The sequence below is a fragment of the Rhinopithecus roxellana genome, chromosome 3 (assembly GCF_007565055.1).
Source record: "Rhinopithecus roxellana isolate Shanxi Qingling chromosome 3, ASM756505v1, whole genome shotgun sequence".
Lineage (NCBI taxonomy): Eukaryota > Metazoa > Chordata > Mammalia > Primates > Cercopithecidae > Rhinopithecus > Rhinopithecus roxellana.
In genome coordinates, this window is record NC_044551.1 from 62,907,229 (window position 1) to 62,928,263 (window position 21,035).

Consider the following 21,035-nt stretch of genomic DNA (forward strand, 5'->3'; position numbering starts at 1 on the left):
ACCTTCAAAGTTTGTAGTGAAAATTGTTACCCTTAGATACCCAGCCAACCTATCAGTTAAGTGAAGGTAGAATAACAACGTTTTCAGACTTGTAAGGTCTCAAAAAGATATTTTTCTGGGGAAGGTCTGGAAGAGGTAGGTGATTCAAGGGAACAGAGAAAGAGAATGACATGGGATCTAGTAATATGTATCTAATTCAAAACAGGCCGAAGAACGGCCTAGCATGATGGTAAGAAGAAATTCCAGAATGATAACCTGTGTGTCACATATGGGGAACAGTCCAGTTTGGAGACAGTCAGAATGCTCCAGGAAAGATAATCACCAAGGGGATGAAAACTGCAGAACTCCTGATGTATTTAAATATATTGAGAGGACAGTTATACTATTCCAGAGAAGACTGGGCCTGAATTAGTGTCAGTTACATAGGAAACTAACCTTGGGAATAGCAACACAGTATTTCCAGGAAAAAAAAAATGTTTTTTTTTTTTTTTTTTTTTTGAGACAGAGTCTCACTCTGTTGCCCAGGCTGGAGTGCAGTGGCTGGATCTCAGCTCACTGCAAGCTCCGCCTCCCGGGTTCACGCCATTCTCCTGCCTCAGCCTCCTGAGTAGCTGGGACTACAGGCGCCCGCCACCTCGCCCGGCTAGTTTTTTGTATATTTTAGTAGAGACGGGGTTTCACCATGTTAGCCAGGATGGTCTCGATCTCCTGACCTCGTGATCCGCCCATCTCGGCCTCCCAAAGTGCTGGGATTACATGCTTGAGCCACCGCGCCCGGCCAAAAAAATGTTTTAAATAGGGGAAAACTTATGGCTTAGCTGAGAATATTTTTATAGGCATAGTAAACTAAACATTGATTATTGTTCTATCCAAAAGGTAGACTTAACTATGTAGAAAGAATTGAGAATGACGTTAGTTACATATTTATGCATTACTGGGTTCAAGATGGTTGAAAGAGAATTAAATTCTCTTCTTTCATAGTTGGAGGTTCATAGCCAGTAACTGTGAAGAATCACAAAGTAACACTTATTAGAATAACTGACTATCAAACAAAAGTTTGAAAGTGCTTCTGGCTGGGCACGGTGGCTTATGACTGTAATCCTAACACTTTGGGAAGCCAAGATGGGAGGATTGCTTGAGCCCAGGCATTCGAGACCAGCCTGGGCAATATAGCGAGACTCTGTCTAAATAAAAACTTAGGCGTAGAGATGCATGCCTGTAGTCCCAGCTACTCAGGAGGCTGAGGCAGAAGGATCACTTGAGCCCAGGAGGTTGAGGCTGCAGTAAGCCATGATAGCACGTCTGCACTCCAGCCTTTGAGACAAAGCAAGACCCTTGACTTGAAAAAAAAGAAAAATAAAGCATGCTCACATTTAACCTTAATGAAAATAAAAACTACATTTTGGGCTGTCAGATGACCTTGTATATACTGTGGAATTTTTTTAAATTTATGGTATTCTTTTTTTTTTTTTTGAGACGGAGTTTTGCTCCTGTCACTCAGTGTGGAGTGCAATGACACCATGTCGGCTCACTGCAACCTCCGCCTCCTGGGTTTAAGCGATTCTCCTGCCTCAACCTCCCGAGTAGCTGGGATTACAGGCGCACACCATCACGCCCGGCTAATTTTTGTATTTTTAGTGGAGACGAGGTTTCACCATGTTCAGGCTGGTCTCAAACTCCTGACCTCAGGTGATCCACCCGCCTCGGCCTCCCAAAGTGCTGGGATTACAGGCATGAGCCACCGTGCCTGGCCTTTTGGTATTCTTAACTCTTTTTCCTAAAAGTCATGTGAAGACAAGTACATATTAATTAAAGGATTCTAGTTATTGAGATTTTGCTGAACTATTTTAATGAGTGAATTTTAAGAAAAAACTGATTGTGGCCGGGCGCGGTGGCTCAAGCCTGTAATCCCAGCACTTTGGGAGGCCGAGACGGGCGGATCACAAGGTCAGGAGATCGAGACCATCCTGGCTAACACAGTGAAACCCCCTCTCTACTAAAAATACAAAAACTAGCCGGACGAGGTGGCGGGCGCCTGTGGTCCCAGCTGCTCGGGAGGCTGAGGCAGGAGAATGGCGTAAACCCGGGAGGCGGAGCTTGCAGTGAGCTGAGATCCGGCCACTGCACTCCAGTCCGGGCGACAGAGCGAGACTCCGCCTCAAAAAAAAAAAAAAAAAAAAAAAAAAAAAAAAAAAAAAAAAAAAAAAGAAAAAACTGATTGTTAAACTTTTTTTTCAGATTTTGTTATGGATGTCAGGGGGAATTGAAAGACCAACATGTAAGTTCATTGGCTTTCTAAATATTAAGTAATGTACAAGAAATACCGAAATAAATGGTACTATAAGTTTTCAACAGGTTGTTAAAGACCAGGCTCATATCAGTTTATTTCTTGTAAAGATAATTACAATAGGTGGAGGTAAAATGGGAACAAAATAGTTTAAATAGTAGTTTTGTTATTCTGCATTATAATTTTTGCTATACAGATACTTTGTAATTCATCTCTTTTTTTTTGAGACTGAGTCTGGCTCTGTCACCCAGGCTGGAGTGCAGTGGCATGATCTCGACTCACTGCAAGCTCCACCTCCCGATTCATGCCGTTCTCCTGCCTCAGCCTCCCGAGTTGCTGGGACTACAGGCGCCCGCCACCACGCCCAGCTAATTTTTTTTGTATTTTTAGTAGAGACGGGGTTTCACCATGTTAGCCAGTATGGTCTCAATCTCCTGACCTCGTGATCCGTCCACCTTGGCCTTCCAAAGTGCTGAGATTACAGGCATGAGCCACCATGCCCGGCTGTAATTCATCTTTTTAAAAAATTTTTGTATTAAAAGTTTTAAGCCGGGCGCGGTGGCTCAAGCCTGTAATCCCAGCACTTTGGGAGGCCGAGACGGGCGGATCACAAGGTCAGGAGATCGAGACCATCCTGGCTAACACGGTAAAACCCCGTCTCTACTAAAAATACAAAAAAAAAAAAAAACTAGCCGGGCGAGGTGGCGGGCGCCTGTAGTCCCAGCTACTCGGGAGGCTGAGGCAGGAGAATGGCGTAAACCCAGGAGGCGGAGCTTGCAGTGAGCTGAGATCCGGCCACTGCACTCCAGTCCGGATGACAGAGCGAGACTCCGCCTCAAAAAAAAAAAAAAAAAAAAAAAAGTTTTAAAATATTTTTCTTCTTTTTTAAAATTCTTTGATTGTTTTGTCTACTTTGGTACACCCTTGTAAAACATGTAATTTGTCTTTATCTTTCAAGCTAAACTGCATTTAGTCTGAAAGTATTTAAAATATTTTCTTCATATTATACTTTAAGCTGTGTGATAACACATTGAAGTTGTTTAAGGTGGCCACAGATAATAGGTGATTCTTCCATTATGCCAATGAGAAAATATTTTTTCAATTTTGAAGAGGGCCAACTTTAATATATAAACTTGTATAGATGTAAATAATATGGATCACTGTCTAGCTTTAATTTTTAATTTAGTTACATGTTCCTATTTAAAACTATATAAATTATATAAAAAATAATTGTAAGTATTGCTATTCCACTGTCACAATTTATAAAGTAATTTTATTAAATTGTATATACCTCTTTGACATCAGTAGCTTCCTCTTTACTGGAACTACTTTTTGAGTCATTTGACAGGTTTTTAGTTTTATTTTCTGAGACAAACTCTTGCTCTGTCACCTAGGTTGTAGTGCATTGATGCAATATTGGCTCATTGCAACCTCTGCTTCCCAAGTTCAAGTGATTCTTGTGCCTCAGCCTCCCAAGTAGCTGGGATTATAGGCATGTGCCACCATGCCCAGCCAATTTTTGTATTTTTAGTAGAGACTGGGTTTCATCATGTTGACCAGCTGGTCTTGAACTTGTGGGCTCAAGCAATCTGCCCGCCTTGGCCTCCCAAAGTGCTGGGATTACAGGTGTGAGCCACCACACCCGGCCTCTTTTGAGTTTTTAAGAATAAGTCATTGTCTGTGTTGTTTGAGATTTATTTATTCATTCATTTTGTTTTTATTTTTTTATCCAAAGCCACATACTTCTGAGATTTAGTGATCTTTGAATCTGTGTATGAAGCTGCCCTGGAAATTTTATCCCAAGGCACAAGTACTCATATATGTAATGCTGAAAGAACAAATGTAGTTTTTTCCTTTTTATTTGTCTTATCTGGGTCATTTGACATTTTTTTTTTTTTTTTTTTTTTTTTGAGACGGAGTCTCGCTCTGTTGCCCAGGCTGGAGTGCAGTGGCCGGATCTCAGCTCACTGCAAGCTCCACCTCCCGGGTTTATGCCATTCTCCCGCCTCAGCCTCCCGAGTAGCTGGGACTACAGGCGCCCACCACCTCGCCCGGCTAGTTTTTTGTATTTTTTTAGTAGAGACGGGGTTTCACCATGTTAGCCAGGATGGTCTCGATCTCCTGACCTCGTGATCCGCCCATCTCGGCCTCCCAAAGTGCTGGGATTACAGGCTTGAGCCACCGCGCCCGGCCTGACATGTTTTTTTGAAAGGTTTACTTGAAAAGGAAATACAACGTTTGCAATTGTGAGGTCATTCCCTAAGAATAATTCAATCTATGTTAAATTTTTATGCTTCTCTTTTTAATTGAATCAATCAGGTGGTCTTGCTAAGCATTCAAAAGTAGCGCTGGTTTGAAGCTCATGTCTTTCCCAAACCTTAGAATGAAATAATTGAGAGTGAACTATAATAGAATAGACTTTAAAGGCTCGAAAACAAAGTCATTCCCTCATTTCTAAGGGATAGTTTGGGGTAAAAAATTAATTGCCTTAGATTTGAGAATATAGAGTACATTGGAAGTACTAAAGTAGGTAGTGGCAAAAAACTGGTAGAGATACAAAAGAGCAAAGCACACCTTGAATGTCATCAAGCTGTGCTGTAATTAACTTTTGGAAACTAGTTTATCACTTTTCTCTTTTTCACTACAGGTTTATGTTTGTGCTGTGTGCCAAAATGTTTTCTGTGTGGACTGTGATGTTTTTGTTCATGATTCTCTACACTGTTGCCCTGGCTGTATTCATAAGATTCCAGCTCCTTCAGGTGTTTGATTCCAGCATGTACTATATACATTGTATGTGTTAAAAAGAATTTTGCAAAACTGTGAATAAAATGACTTATTTAGAAGAAGCTTCATTTAAAACATGAAAGGATAATCTGACTTAAGAAACTTTTTGCTAAGAAAAGGTAATATTTTATTAAATTTTAAATTTGTGTTCTGTCACAGAAATACCTGAAATTCAGTAGTACTTCATTCAGTTAATTTTGTTTTCTATTATTTTGAGTTATACTGTTTTCAAAGTCATTATGCAGTATGTATAAATTACTTATAATAATTAAATTGATGTGGTAATTTTGTGTTTTTATAATTAAATACAGAATATGATTTATGTTAATTCATTAATTTAGTGTAAGAAGAAAGTTAAGTCTAAATGTAAATTCAGTGTAAGATGAAAATTTATCAATAGTTATGAAATTAGGCTGGGCACCGTGGCTCAGGCCTATAATCCCAACACTTTGGGAGGCCAAAGTGGGCAGATCACCTGAGGTCCAGGGTTCTAGACCAGCCTGGCCAACATGGTGAAACCCTGTCACTACTAAAAACACACAAAAAAATTGCCGGGCATGGTGGTTCATGCCTGTAGTCTCAGCTACTTGGGAGGCTGAGGCAGGAGAATTGCTTGAACCCGGGAGGCAGAGGTTGCAGTGAGCTGAGATGGTGCCACTGCACTCCACCCTAAAGTGAGACTCCATCTCGAAAAAAAAAAAAGTTATGAAATTAATACATATGAAATGATATACTGCTACATCCACCAGAGAGGTCTTTTTAGGTTTAACCAAACATTTGGGATATGTTTATCAAGTTAGTACATCTGAAATTATTTGTGGCTATGACCAACAGAAGTCACTTTAGATTAAACATTCAAACTCACAAGACTGCCATGGCCATGGTGTGCTTACTCAAAAGGATACTCAGCACAGCATCAAGCAGTCCTCGTTAGCAGTGGAAGTCTTTGTAGCAGTCCACTATTACAGTTTAGGTGCAAGGAGATAAGATCCTCCACAGGCATCAAGGAACCAATATCTCTTAACAATTCCATAAACGCAGCTTCCAGGGTATCCACAAGGGATGTGTCAATTTCAAGAGTTACCACACTCAGGAAAGCCTAAAGCTTGAAGTCTCCATTAGATTACTTATAGTGCATCCCAATCCAGATACCGTAACAATTACGAGTTATTTTTGCTATAAGGAAAGTTGCCTAAAATCATAGTTGATACTAACCATGGTTAACAGAGCTCTAAAAGTTTGACAGAAAGTGAGATTCAAATCCTTTCACTCTCATATGCTAAACCTTTTGCTTTACTCTGGGTCATCAGAGAAATTTAGGTGAGAATGTATGATGAAGTCTGTGTTTTAGGTTCAATGCAGATATATCATTATAGGCAGAACTCTTTTCTGGTTATACCCAGTTAAGAGTAAATCAGGCTTTCATAGCAAAGGTATGTCTATTTTATGTATATAAACTTCAGGTACTCTAGGTTGAGTTTCACTATGAAATTTGTGACTTTTTTTTTTTTTTTTTTTTTCTTGAGATGGAGTCTTGCTCCATCACTTAGGCTGGAGTGCAGTGGCGTGATCTTGGCTCACTGCAACCTCCATCTCCTGGGCTCAGGCAATTCTCCTGTCTCAGCCTCCTGAGTAGCTGGGACTACAGATGCCTGCCACCATGCCTGGCTAATTTTTGTATTTTTAGTAAAGAGACAGGGTTTCACTTTGTTGATCAGGCTGGTCTCCAACTCCTGACCTCAGGTCATCCACCCACCTCGGCCACCGTGCCCAGTGGAAATTTGTGATTTTATAACTAAGAATTTTTAGTTAAGAACATTATCAGTAAAGACAATGTAGTCCCACCCTGGAGAGTCTATTCAATAGATCTTCAGGGGAGCCCAGGAATATGCATCTTTAGTAAGTGTGTGTGCACATGCACACACATACACACACACACACACACACACAATGTGATTAGAGTAACAGGAGTTTCTCTCAGGAGTCATACTCCATGAGCCTAGACTCAGTGGTTCTTTATGTGGACACAAATTTCAGCTATAGGTTACCTAGTAACTGCTATTTTCTTCCATCTGCTCTGTCAACAAAGGTGTCAGTGGCTTGCAGGAGATGCCTTTAATACTCTCAGAGCATTCTATCTCCCCCTATCTGGTTTAGAAGGAAGGCCTTCATTAATTACCTATTGAAAAGTTACTAGAACTCTCTATTAGAGATTCACCCTCTTGACCTGATAAAAAGGGATATCCATGTCTCTGTTATCAGCTTTATCTCTTTCTACAGTTTTGGGTATTTGATAAGGTTAAGACAAAATTTTAGTTATGCTTAAGGAGGAGTTCTTTTTTCACAATTACAGAGAAAATTTTGGTTTGTTGAATATTGCAGAAATAGAAATGGTAATGTAAGACAATTCTGGCCTTTAATTGTTTTCTTGAAACTCTACAGTATACTACAATAGTGAAGGAAACTATTAACATGAGACATCCTTCTGAATAGGATATATTTCTGAGTTCCACTATTCAGTTACAAAACTCCTTTATGCTTAAAATTCATTATGAAAATTAGATTTATTTTAAATACTTTCAAGTGTATACATTTTTATTTCATAATTTTTATTCTGTTTGTCTTTAAAGCATTTAGTTCATTTATATTTACTGTGTACATTTTATATTTAATAAACAAATATATTTATTAAAAGATTACCACTGATATATTTGGGTTTAAATTTATTATCTTTGTGTTATTGGTTCCAACAATTCCATCTTTCCTTTTTTTCTTAGTTTTTTTAACTGCATATTTGACACTATCTTTTCCTTCCTGCCTTCTTTTTGATTACTTACTTTCTACCATTCTGTGTTTTTCCTCACTAGTTTGAAAATTGTGTACTTTGTTTTTATTCTTTCAGTGGTTACCCTAGAAATTACAACAAACAAAACTTACAACAACAAGAAATCACAACATGAAGAATTTCTTTCTTTTTCTTTTTTTTGAGACAGAGCTGGAGTGCAGTGGCGCGATCTCGGCTCACTGCAAGTTCTGCCCCCCAGGTTCACGCCATTCTCCTGCCTTAGCCTCCCAAGTAGCTAGGACTACAGGCGCCCGTCATCATGCCCGGCTAATTTTTTGTGTTTTTAGTGGAGACGGGGTTTCACTGTGTTAGCCAGGGTGGTCTCGATCTCCTGACCTCGTGATCCACCTGCCTTGGCCTCCCAAAGTGCTGGGATTACAGGCGTGAGCCACCACGCCTGGCCAACAACAATTTCTTAACTTAAGTCCCCTAGAAAGTAGAACCTGAGGCAAAGATGAAAGTATTGTTACTTTATTAGGAAGGGGCAGATCTAGGGGGGTGAGAGTGTGGAAGAAAAGGGAAAGCAAGGCAAGGAAAAACGTGATGCATTGCGTTACTGCAGTGGCTGGACTTCATGACAAGCTGTGACAAGATACAGGAGCCTCCCAGCAAGTGTGTTCACTTAGAGTGTGGGGCTTCTCCAAAAGGTTTATAAGGAGAAACTGCCCCTCTGAACAGTCCATTGAAGGGAGGAAGGAGAAGTGACTTACTTTGCTTAAGGTCTTCTATTTTCCATTGATCCTAATTTGCTCACAGGGCTGTGTCATCTCATCCTTTGGTAACTGCTCAGGAAGCCAGGTCTTGTGCTCAGTAGTGTGGCATTGCATCCGCCTCTAGAAGGATTTCTCAATACTTTATAACTTCCTCATGTTTGTGGTCATATCTGTGTTCAGCTGTATCTCTAGAATGGCTGGCAAATTCATAGCATGAAATGATTTCATGAGTGGTGACAAAGAAAGGGTGCAGTCAGCCCTTGGGGAGTGGGTTAGTGGAATCCCAGTCTGGAGGCCATTAGTGGGTGGCAGAGTTCAGCAGAAAAGGTAAGAAGTTTCAGTGCTTGGGCCCTGTAGTAAGGAGAAAAACAGTACAGGAGGTTGTCGCATTTCTGAGAAGTAGTCTTAGAGTGCCCTAGTACCTGCTTTGGATCCAGTTCTGTAAGGGCAGAGGATTCATTATTTCCAGGTAATCTAAGTCTGTTCTGGGGAGAAGTATTACAAGATGGACTGGGAACTCAGCTGGGATCCTGAAGGGATTTAAATTATTGATTTCACCTGACTGAATTGCTATTTGTGTCACATCTCAGGACCCTGGAAACAATACACAATTTGCTCATTCATTCATTTATTAATTCACTCAACAAACTTGTACATCTGCCGTAAGTCTGACACAATCCTAGTTATCAGGGATGTAGATACTCAAAAGAAGATGTAAACCTAACCTCATGCATCTGTGAATCTCCCCTCTGAAAAGACACAGCCTTGTAAAGAAGCTTGTGTGAAAGTGCTAACGACATGCCAAGTGTTATGGGGATGCAGGAGAGGTGTGGTAAAGTGGGTTGGGAGGCAGCTCAGATGTCTAAAGGGGTCAGGCAGACAATGCAGATAAGTGAAAGGGGGCCAGTTGATGCACAGTGGGGACATCTGGAAAGCACCCATCCCATCTAAAGGAGGCAGCCTCTGAGAGGCTGGGGATCAGGGATAGAAGGGAGATGTACTTTTCACTGTACATCCTTTTATATCTTTTAAATTTTGTTACTTAATTCAAAAAAATGTAAAAATAAAGATTTTAAAGTGAGGTAACCGTTATTTGGCCCCAGCCTACTTTTTTCTTCTGGGAATGATACTTAAACTAAAAACTAGAATTTTTTTTTTTTTTTTTTTTTTTTTTTTTTTTTTTTTTTTTTTTTTGAGACAAAGCCTTGCTCTGTTGCCCAGGCTGGAGTGCCTTGGTGCAATCATGGCTCACTGCAGTCTCGACCTTCCAGACTCAAGTGATGGTCCCACTTAAGACTCCCTAGTAGCTGGGACCACAGGTGTGTGCCACTGTGCCTGGCTAATTTTTAAAAAGTTTTTTTTTGTAGAGACAGTGTCTTCCTATGTTGCCCAGGCTGGTGTTGAACTCCTGAGCTCAATTAATCTGCATGCCTCAGTCTTCCAAAGTGTTGGTATCACAAGCTTGAGCCACTGTGCCCAGCCGTAAAAACTGGATTTTTAAAGTGAATTCTCCCAAGTTTGAGATGTTGGCATCTAATTTAGAAAAACACAGAGGCTAAATATCTTCAGGCCACCAGTTTACAAACTTTGGCTTGGCCTGTCTCTTTTCTATCACTTATCATCAGGGCAGATATTCTTATAAGTTTCAGGTGTTATACTTTCCTGGGATATACTCCTCTTAGGGGATAATTTATTTATTTTTTGTTTTTGTGACAGAGTCTCGCTCTGTCAACCAAGCTAGAGTGCAGTGGCACAATCTTGGCTCACTGCAACCTGTGCCTCCTGGGTTCAAGTGATTCTCCTGCCTCAGCCTGCTGAGTAGCTGGAACTACAAGCGTGCACCACCATGCCTGGCTAATTTTTGTATTTTTAGTACTGACAGGGTTTCACCATGTTGGCCAGGCTGGTCTTGGAACTCCTGACCTCAAGTGATCCACCCACCTGGACCTTCCAACATGCTGGGATTACAGGCGTGAGCCACCGTGGCCGGCCTTAGGGGATAATTTAGTTTAGGTTTTTTGTGTTTCTGTTTTAAATTTAAATTTTTATTTTTTTGAGGCAGTATCACTCTCTCTCTCAGGCTAGAGTGCAATGGCACAATCAACTCACTGCAGCCTTGAATTCCTGGGCGCAAGTGATCCTCCCAATTCAGCTTCTCCAGTAGCTAGGACTACAGGCGTGCACCACTATGCCTGGCTGATTTTTTTTTTTTTAAGAGATGGACTCTTGTCGTGCTGTCCAGGCTTGTCTCAACTCCAGGGCTCAAACGATCCTGTCTCCTAGGCCTCCCAAAGTGCTGGGATTACAGACTACAGACGTTAGCCACTGTGCCCAGCCTAGTTCAAGTTTTAAGCATTAAGAATTGACTCTTTGGAGGACTAGGGATCTTTTAAGGATCTCTACAGTCAGTGACTCTAAATGTAGTGTTTGGACCAGTAAGTAGCATTAGCATCACCCAAAAAGTCATTAGAAATGCAAATTCTTGGCCGGGGGCGGTGCCTCACGCCTGTAATCCCAGCACTTTGGGAGGCTGAGGTGGACAGATCACGAGGTCAGGAGTTTGAGACCAGCCTGACCAACATGGTGAAACCTTGTCTCTACTAAAAATACAAAAATTAGCCGGGTGTGGTGGAGGGCACCTGTAATCCCAGCTACTCAGGAGGCTGAGGCAGGAGAATCACTTGAACCCGGGAGGAGGAGGTTGCTGTGAGCTGAGATCGCACCACTGCACTGCAGCCTGGGCAACAGAGTGAGACTCCATCTCAAAAAAAAAAAAAAAAGGCAAATTCTTGAGCCCCATCACAGGCCTGTTGAATCAGAAACTCTGAGGATGGGTCTGGCAGTCTTTGCTTTAACAAATCCTCCAGGTGGTCACGACAAATGTTGATGTGTGAGAGTTACTGCCTGTAATCCCATTACAGAGGTACGTAGGTAACTTAAAAACAGGTCCTGATAAACGAATTCTACTAAACTTAAAAAACAAATTCAGGTAACTTTATAAAAAAACAAATCTCAAACATGGAATTATTTTTTCACTTCTTTTTTTTTTTTTTTTTTTTTTGGAGACAGAGTCTTGCTCTGTTGCCCAGGCTGGAGGGCAGTGGTGCGACCTCGGCTCACTGCAATTTCCATCTCCCAGGTTCACGCCATTCTCCTGCCTCAGCCTCCCAAGTAGCTGGGACTACAGGCGCCCGCTACCATGCCCAGCTAATTTTTTTTGTATTTTTAGTAGAGACGGGGTTTCACCATGTTAGCCAGGTTGGTCTCAATCTCCTGACCTCGATATCCACCCGCTTCAGCCTCCGAAAGTGCTGGGATTACAGGCGTGAGCCACTGCGCCCGGCCTTTTTCACTTCTCTTCATGCTCTGTAAACATTAGTGTATTTATATATGTACTTAGAATTTTTAAAAATCAATTTTATTGAGTTATAATTAACATACAGTAAAAATGCTCCCATTTTGAGTAATTCCATGCCTTTTGACACGTGTTCTGTACCCATGCCACAACCACCACAATCGAGAGAGAACATCTTCATCATTCCAGAAGGGCTCCTTTGCGGTCAGTATTCCTGAGGAGTTCCAGCCACCGGTGACACTGATCTGTTTTCTGTCACTGTAGATGAGATTTGTCTGTTATATACAATTTTTAACAATTAAATATGTATGGCTTCTTTTGCTTAGCATGATGTTTTTGAGCTTATTCATTTGTTGCATATATCAATACTTTGCTTCTTTTTACCACCTGTATTTCATTTATGGATACTTTATCCATGTGTTTATCCCCAGTGGACACTGGGCTGTTTCTGATTTTTTGGTTATTATGAATAAAGTTGCTATGAACATTATTGTATAAATCTTTGTGTGTTCATGTGTTTTCATTTTTCTTGGGTAAATATGTAGGAATAGGCCGGGCGCGGTGGCTCACGCCTGTAATCCAGTACTTTGGGAGGCCAAGGTGGACGGATCACAAGGTCAGGAGATCAAGACCATCCTGGCCAACATGGTGAAACCCCGTCTCTACTAAAATACAAAAAAAATTACCTGGGTGTGGTGTTGTGCACCTGTAGTCCCAGCTACTTGGGAGGCTGAGGCAGGGTAATCGCTTGAACCCAGGAGGTGGAGATTGCGGTGAGTGAAGATCATGCCAGTGCACCCCAGCCTGGCAATAGAGCAAGACTCCGTCTCAAAAAAAAAAAAAAAAATTCTAGTCTGTATGGCAGCATAACATCAGGTAAAAGTACAGACTAGCCAGATCACCAGGTTAACCTTAACCTCTATGTGCTTGAGTTTTCTTATCTGTAATATGGAGATATAGCAATAGCTGATTTGGACTGTTAAAGGAATTAAGTGGACACACGTAAAGTGCTTAGAATTGTCCCTGGCAAGTAGTAGGCTGCAATATTGTGATATAATAAACATATATATTTGATCTTCATCCAGTTCCTGGCATGGATCTCCAGAAACCCTTGTAATTTCCTGGGTGACAGGGGTGATAGAAACATCTTTTATTAGAATACTTGGTCTTGGTTCCTGACACAAGAGCTTCTAAGACCTTTGGAATCTCCAAATGATAAGAGTGTATGATAATGAGCTAACAGGTGGCTGGGATCCTTTAGACAACTTCAGGATGGCGGCTATGCCCTGAAAGACTAAGGCATGATTAGAGGTCTGGGACTTGCAGCCCCACCCCTTGACCTCCAGAGAGGGTAAAAGGGCTGGAGATTGACTAACCACCAAAGGCCAGTGATTTAACCAATCATGCCTAAGTGATGGCACCTCCATTAAAAAATAAACCGCAGGGTTGGAGAGCTTTTGGTTTGGTTAACCCTAACCACATACCAAGAAGGTGATGCATCTCAAACTGCAAGAAGACAAAAGGTCCTGTGTTCACCTGGGACCCTTCTGGACCTTGCCCTGTGTACCTCTTCCACTGCCTGTTCATCTGTATCCTTTATAATAAATCAGTAAACATAAGTAAAGTTTCTGAGTTCTGTGAGCCATTGTAAGAAATGATCAAAACTGGGATTTTCCTTTCGGAAGCCCCTCTCTCTCGCAAGGGAGAGAGCTGTTCTCCTTTTTCTTTTGCTTGTTAAACCTCCGCTCCTAAACCCACTCCTCGTGTATATCCGTGTCCTTAACCTTCTTGGTGCGAGACGACGAACCCCGGGTACTGACCCTAGACAACAATGCCACTTCATATTGGGGACTTCGTCTGGGATTCCAAGGTTCATTCATTGGAAAGGTGAGTGGAGGAGCGGACCTCAACTCTGTCCTTTGATTTCGAGGCTCTTGGCCTCCATTTTAGAATCAGACCAAACCAAATACTGGGCCCCCTTCTGCTTCTGTGAATGGGAAAACTGCCTTCAACAATTAGCCGTTTAAAAATAATGAGCATGCCTGCCAGCCTTACAAGTCTTGGGGGACAGGCTTGCGGGGGAGAACATGGAGAACCCCCAAGTACCCACGGACTGCTGGGCATATTGGCCATGTTTGAACCAGTTTCCTTTCACGGAGAACCAAGCCGTGGTGTGGGGCTGGAAGAGGTCCTGGAGCAACTGAGGATTTCTGGCTGGGGCTATCTCCTGGTGCCATCCAAAGGCTTCTGGACTCACCCCAGCCTCCGACCACTCTAAGGGGTGTCGGCAACAGGACCTCCAACTTTCCTATCCTAATTCCCTCATTTCCTATCCACGACCACCGTGTCTCCTATCCTCTCTCTGTATGCAGTGCTGCGGGAGTTTTACAGTTCAGGGAAGTAATCTTGTTAGGCAAGAACAAGGAATGCTGTAGTAACCGGGGATATAGCACAGGGGCACGCTGTTGTGATTTTCTAGGAACAGAGGGTCTCCTCCCCCACCACAGTGAGCATCACTCTCTGCCCTTGCTCTGGAAAGCACATGGCATGTCAAGGTCACTCTGCCCTTTGTCATAGTAAGATTCGGGTGGGGTGACCAACCTTCCCCATCGTGCTATGTAAACGTCACACCTGGTCAAACCAACCTGTGGGCTGTAGGCAAATCAGACACCGCCTCCTCAGGCCTGCCTATAAAATCTGGTGCAGTCCACTGCGGGCCGGATTTTCCTTTCGGAAGCCCCTCAGAAGGGAGAGATCTGTTCTCATTATTCTTTCTTTTGCCTATTAAACCTCTGCTCCTAAACTCCCCCAACCCCCAAGAAGGAAATTATTGAACCTGAGGGGGTTGCAGATGCCCATGATTTGTAGTGAACTTGGACAGAAGTGTGGATACCCTGGGCTCCTAATAGTTGTGGCTGGCATCCGAAGTAGGGGGCAGTCTTGGGGGCTGAGCCCCTAACCCGTGGGGTCTGCACTAACTCTGGTTACTTAGCATCAGAATTGAGTAAAATTGTAGGACACTCAGCTGCTGTCTGCAGAGAATTGGTCGATGGAAAACTCATATATTTGATGTCAGAAATGTGAGTAGAGAAATGGTTTTTCCTTTATAGACTCTATGTAAATTTTAATTCGTGTTTTTTGTAATACACAATATTACTGATTCTTAAAAGTATAAACCCAGGAAAATTAAGAAAATAGGAATGTCAAGTCCAACAGAGCTTAAAGGTAAAATAAAATAAAACAGAAATGGGACCAGTAGCACATTTTAACACATTCTTGGAAAGTAGAAACTAAACGGACTAGTAGTCATGAAGGAAGCAGCCCCAGGAAACCGCTTCCTGAGTATGGAGTCTCCTATGAGAGACTATCTGCCCTATGGAGAAGCTTTGAGTAACTGTGGACATGATGCCAGGTAGGAAGGAGGGCTGGAGTGACACGAAGGGCTGAAAATTGAGGGACTAATTGGAAGCCTGTGCGTGGGACAGTCAGCTCCCTCTACCCCATGATCAGAATATTTGACACACAAGTGTTTACCCTGGGGCAAAAAATTAAAGAAGTCTTCCCTGCTGCCCCCAAAATTGAACACATTGCTTTCTCTTAGCTGACCTAGAGAACCAGTGTGGGCACAGTTGACACTATGAAAATAACAGAAAAGAAAGAGCTGTGGGAAATTATAATTGCTGAAATTTTAAACTACGATTGGAGAGCTGGAATATAAAGGAGAGGACAGCTGGGTGTGGTGGCTCACACCTGTAATCCCAGCATTTTGGGAGGCTGAGGCCGGCAGACCACTTGAGCCCAGGAGTGCGAGACCAACCTGGGCAACGTGGTGAGTCCCCCATCTCTACACGAAATGAAACAAAAAATTAGCTGGGCGTGCTAGCACACATCTGTAGTCCCAGCAACTTGGGAGGCTGAGGTGGGAGGATCACTTGAGCCCAGGAGGTGGTGGCTGCAGTGAGCTGTGATTGTGCCATTGCACTCCAGCCTGGATGACAGAGCAAGACCCTTAGAAAGTAGGAAAATAATATATGGGAAAAAAAAGTGATCAATTAATTTCTCACCTGAATAGTGGGAATACCAAAAGGAGTAAAAACAGAGTAACAGACAGTAGGAAGTTATCAAAGAAATAATAGAAGGTAATTTCCCAGGCTTGATGGGAGACCCAAGAGTTCAGATTGAAAAGGCCCATTGAATACCCAGCCCAATGAATGTAGAGAGATCTACACGTAGGAGAAAAGATCCTAAAAGCTACCAGAAAGATAGAAACTGTTACTATAACAGAAATAAGAGACTAGCACCTTAACTGTTAACCAATCTCAACAAACTAGAATAAAGGCCGGGTGTGGTGGTTCATGCCTATAATCCTAGCACTTTGGGAGGTCGAGATGGGAGGATCGCTTCCGTCTGGGAGCTTGAGGCTGCAGTGAGCTAGGATGGTGCCACTGCACTCCAGCCTGGGCAACAGAGTGAGACACTGTCTCAAAAACAACAGAAACAAAAAAACTAGAATAAAATACTTCTGGTGTGAGACTCCGTAGGTTTCATTACTCCCCTTGGGTCCTGCACTGAATCCTGTTGACTCAAGACCTTAGAGCATTTACTGGTAACGTGTGACTGCGCAATTTGTTTTGCGTTTCAGTTCCTTAAATATTTTCTCACTGCCTCCTATTAAAGGAGGAACAGAGCATTTGTACTTCAGCCTCGTACTTTCCTTCCACTGGCCAGCATTCTCCTCCATTAGACTAGAACTGTGGATCAACCTCAGGTAAGTAAATTACCATCTCTGGCTAAGGTGATTTTCTTCTACACCTAAACCTGTGGCCCCTTCTTTGTCTTGCTATTGTTTCTCTCTCTGGAGGCAGGATGGTATGGAGGAAAGAGGACAGACACTGGAGTCACACAGACTTGGATTTAAATCCTAGCTCCATGGCACAGTTACCTCAGTGGCACTCTTAGCACTGTAGTCAAAGAATATTAGACCTGGAAAGGACCTTGGAAATTACTTCTCCTCCCCCAGAAACAGCCTCTAGACTGGCATGATTGACCACCAAACTTTGTTGTGTCAGACAGGATCGATGTCTGCTGGTCTGCTGCAACCCTGTACTCATTCATCTCTGGGGAGGCCTGAAGCCTTGGTGCTGTTCCTTGGCCAAACCTAAATGAAATGTACTAGTCAGTGATTAATAGAGTCCTGTGCTGGGGTGGGAGACAGATCAGGGAGCAGCCTGTTTCTTGTTTCTTTCTTTCTTTTTGGAGATGAAATCTCATTGGCTTTGAACTTCTGGGCTCAAGTGATCCTCCCACTTCAGCCACCCAAGTAGCTGGGATTACAGGTGCATGCCACTGCCCCAGCTTGACTATACCAGCTTGTTGCTGGTTTTGAGCCCTGGTATGCAAGCTAGTGTTGGCTACCTGATCAGAGGAGTATAAAAGAGCCTCTGATGAGGTTACGGTTCTCCTCAGACCAAGGTGTCTTGCAGGTATCTAGCTGGTTCATTACTTAAAGATGAAGCACATTTTCCACATCCTTTGTGTCTGCAAAAGGACCCTAGGAACTGGGCCTGGTGTTTCACTTGCCTTTTGGTTTGTTGGAGGTTTTTTGTTTGTTTGTTTGTTTGTTTTTAAATCTATCCTTTACCTTTATTAAAGCCTTACGTGAGTATACTATGTCAGAGTTTTCTGAGTCTTTTCAATTATCCAAACCTGTGTAATTGATGACGAGGGTACTGTGAATAGGATCATTAAATTTTTTTTGTTTGTTTTTGAGACAGGGTCTTACTCTGTCACCCAAGTTGAGTGCAGTGTCTCAATCGTGGCTATATAGCCTCAACCTCCTGGGTTCAAGAGATCCTCGCACCTCAGCCTCCCGAGTAGCTGGGTCTACAGGCACACATCATCACAGCTGCCTAACTTTAAGAAAAATTATTTTTTTGTAGAGATGGAGTCTCACCATGTTGCCTGGGCTGGTCTCAAACTCCTGGGCTCAAGTGATTTGCCTGCCTCGGCCCCTAAAGTGATGGGATTACAGGTGTGAGCAGCTTCACCTGGCCCCAGGTTTTTGTTTTGTTTTGTTTTGTTTTTCGAGACAGGGTCTCACACTGTTGCCCAGGCTGTAGTGCAGTGGCACTGAAGCCTGAAACCTCTGCCTCCTGGGTTCAAACAATTCTTATGCCTCAGCCACCTGAGTAGCTGGGATTACAGGCATTGCACCACCACACCCGGCTAATTTGTATTTTTAGTAGAGATGGGGTTTCGCCATGTTGGCCCGGCTGGTCTTGAACTCCTGAACTCAAGTGATCCGCCTGTCCCAGCCTCCCAAAGTGCTGGGATTACAGGTGTGAGCCACTGCACCTGGCCCCCAGTTTTTTACTTTATAATTTAAATGATAGCTAAGGCTTTGGGAGAAAGATGAAAAGTGGGGAAGATTTAGAGCCACCGGTGCCAGGCTGGTTGCTGGGGAATCCCTGTTTGAATTTGCTGAAGTGCTACAACTCTCAATGGGAAGAAAGGGATGGCAATGGAACTTGAATGTGGTTGATGCAGAGCAAGAGGAAATAGTTAAATAGATTTAAAAAGAAATCCAGACACAGAGGAAGTCAGCCAAGAATCCAGCTCCCTAGCTGGTTAGGTTGCTTTGGCAAAAATGAAAGTAACTAAAAAAGAGCCCTGCGTTGCCAAATCCAAGTTCCTTCTGTAAAGGGAAGGACCGTGATGCCAAAGGGGAGTTGGGCAGATATTTCTTCTGATGGTAATGTGACCCTCATCTGGTAGGTAATCACCAAGGAAACTACAGTGGGAGGGCATCAAGAGACAACTGAAACAGGGAACTACACAAGAGTTAAGTTTCCTGTGGACTGACAGGGCTTCCTGCAGAACCACTGCTGGACATGATATACATGAATGACAAAGGAGCTCTTTTACTTGTATTAGGTACTGTCAAATGTACCTTCAAATGAATGTACGTGTACACAAGGTGTGCTTGGTCTTCATTAGCTGAATTCGTCGAAGATCTTCAATTAGCTGCAGCTTTTGCTGGAATGTGGTTAGCTGGGCAAATTCCAAATCGGTTGAGCTGGACAAAGGTGGGAGTACATAAAACATATCTTGTAAAGGGGAACTGCCCAATTACACCCATAATTATTAGATGAAATACTCCCTAGAGGTGACTGAAACATTGAGAATGCGAGCAAGCACATTGGGACTGGTTCTATGATGAAACTAAGGTATCCCTTAATTTTATCTCTTTGACTTAAGTGATGATTGATGCTGTGATAAGAGGGCCTCCACCTTTGTGGAGTTTTTGTGTGACCCTACTACTGGGGAAGCAGGATGAAGTGAGAGGCTGTTGAAGATTTACTAGCTCCTTTGCTCCAAATTGTGCTGAATGATGAACAGATTAATATCATTCAAAAGAAAGGAGGCCAGGTGTCATGGCTCACACCTGTAATCCCAGCACTTTGAGAGGCTGAGGCAGGAGGATTGCTTCAGCCTAGGAATCTGAGGCTGCAGTGAGCTAGAATCATGCCACTGCACTTGTACTACAGCCTTGGCAACAGAGTGAGCCCTTGTCTCTTAAAAAGAAAGGAAAGGGCTGGGCATGGTGGCTCCTGCCTGTAATCCCAGCACTTTGGGAGGCCAAGGCGGGCGGATCACCTGAGGTCAGGAGTTTGAGACCAGCCTGGCCAACATGGTGAAACCCTGTCTCTACTAAAAATAAAAAAATTAGCCAGGCATGGTGGCACATGTCTGTAATCCCAGCTACTCAGGAGGCTGAGTCAGGAGAATTGCTTGAACCTGGAAAGCAGAGGTTGCAGTGAGTCAAAATTGTGCCACTGCACTCTAGCCTGGGCGACAGAGCGAGACTCTGTCTCGCTCTGTCGCCCAGGCTGGTTTCAAATTCCTGGGCTCAAGCAATCCTCCTGCGTTAGCCTCCCAAAGTGCTGGGATTACAGGTGTGAGCCACTGTGCCCTGCCAAGATTTCTAATGTATCCTAGTCTTGATGAATTAAACAAATAAACTTTTAGGATGATGCAAAAGCAGAATCTACAGTCACTTTAGAGCAGTGTGATGTAAAGAAAAGGGTAGCAGAGTTTCTCGGTGCTATGAGACCTAAGGACATTTACATTGGTGTGGATAAAATGCCCGTAGTGGTGAAAAACTTTGTTGTCATCATTGGACCGTGGTGCATAATGTATTGTTATACCTGCTAATAGAAAATGAAAGGGCAATTAACTTAATTAGTTTAATATGACAATGCAACTAAGTTTAAGAGTGGAAAATGGGCCAGGTGTGGTGGCTCATGCCTGTAATCCCAGCACTTTAGGAGGTTGGGGTGGGAGGATCACTTGAACCCAGGGGTTTGAGAGCAGCCTGGGCAACACTGGGAGACCCCCCTGAACACCCTGCACACCCCGTCTCTATAAAAAATGGTGGTGTGCTCCTGTAGTACCAGCTACTTGGGAAGCTGAGGTGGGAGGATCGCTTCAGCCTATGAGGTTGAGGCTGCAATGGATGGTGATCAAGCCATTGCACTCCAGCCTAGATGACAGAGTGCAACCCTGTCTCAAGAAAAAAAAAAGTGAAAAATGTCCATACAAAAACTTGTACACTAATGTGCACACCAGTATTTATAATAGCCAAAAGTGGCTGGGCGCGGTGGCTCAAGCCTGTAATCCCAGCACTTTGGGAGGCCGAGACAGGCGGATCACGAGGTCAGGAGATCGAGACCATCCTGGCTAACCCGGTGAAACCCCATCTCTACTAAAAAAAATACAAAAATCTAGCCGGGCGAGGTGGCGGGCGCCTGTAGTCCCAGCTACTCAGGAGGCTGAGGCAGGAGAATGGCGTAAACCCGGGAGGCGGAGCTTGCAGTGAGCCCAGATCGCACCACTGCACTCCAGCCTGGGCGACAGAGTGAGACTCCGTCTCAAAAAAAAAAAAAATAGCCAAAAAGTGTAAACAATCCACATATCCACTGGGTTGAGGAATAAAATATGGCATATATAATAATAAAATGTGGTATATCCACATAATGAAGTATCATTTGA

General features: G+C 43.1%; 2 protein-coding genes across 7 annotated transcripts in view; both read left to right on the forward strand.

The window, feature by feature from the left end:
* Nucleotides 1-5,395, forward strand: part of GTF2H2 (general transcription factor IIH subunit 2) — a 37,271-nt gene extending 31,876 nt beyond the window's left edge. For 3 of the 5 annotated variants that reach the window (XM_030927347.1, XM_010380238.2, XM_030927346.1), the window contains exons 15-16: nucleotides 2,239-2,278; nucleotides 4,935-5,395. In XM_030927347.1, coding sequence (XP_030783207.1) covers nucleotides 2,239-2,278; nucleotides 4,935-5,054 — 160 coding nt within the window. In that variant the 3' untranslated portion in view covers nucleotides 5,055-5,395. The remainder of the gene's footprint in view (nucleotides 1-2,238; nucleotides 2,279-4,934) is intronic. The other 2 variants (XM_010380240.2, XM_010380241.2) reach the window with 1 other exon arrangement.
* Nucleotides 5,396-16,625: 11,230 nt separating this feature from the next.
* Nucleotides 16,626-21,035, forward strand: part of NAIP (NLR family apoptosis inhibitory protein) — a 49,392-nt gene continuing 44,982 nt past the window's right edge. For both annotated transcript variants that reach the window (XM_010380245.2, XM_030926853.1), the window contains exon 1: nucleotides 16,626-16,752. The gene's annotated coding sequence lies outside the window, so the exon portion shown is untranslated. The remainder of the gene's footprint in view (nucleotides 16,753-21,035) is intronic.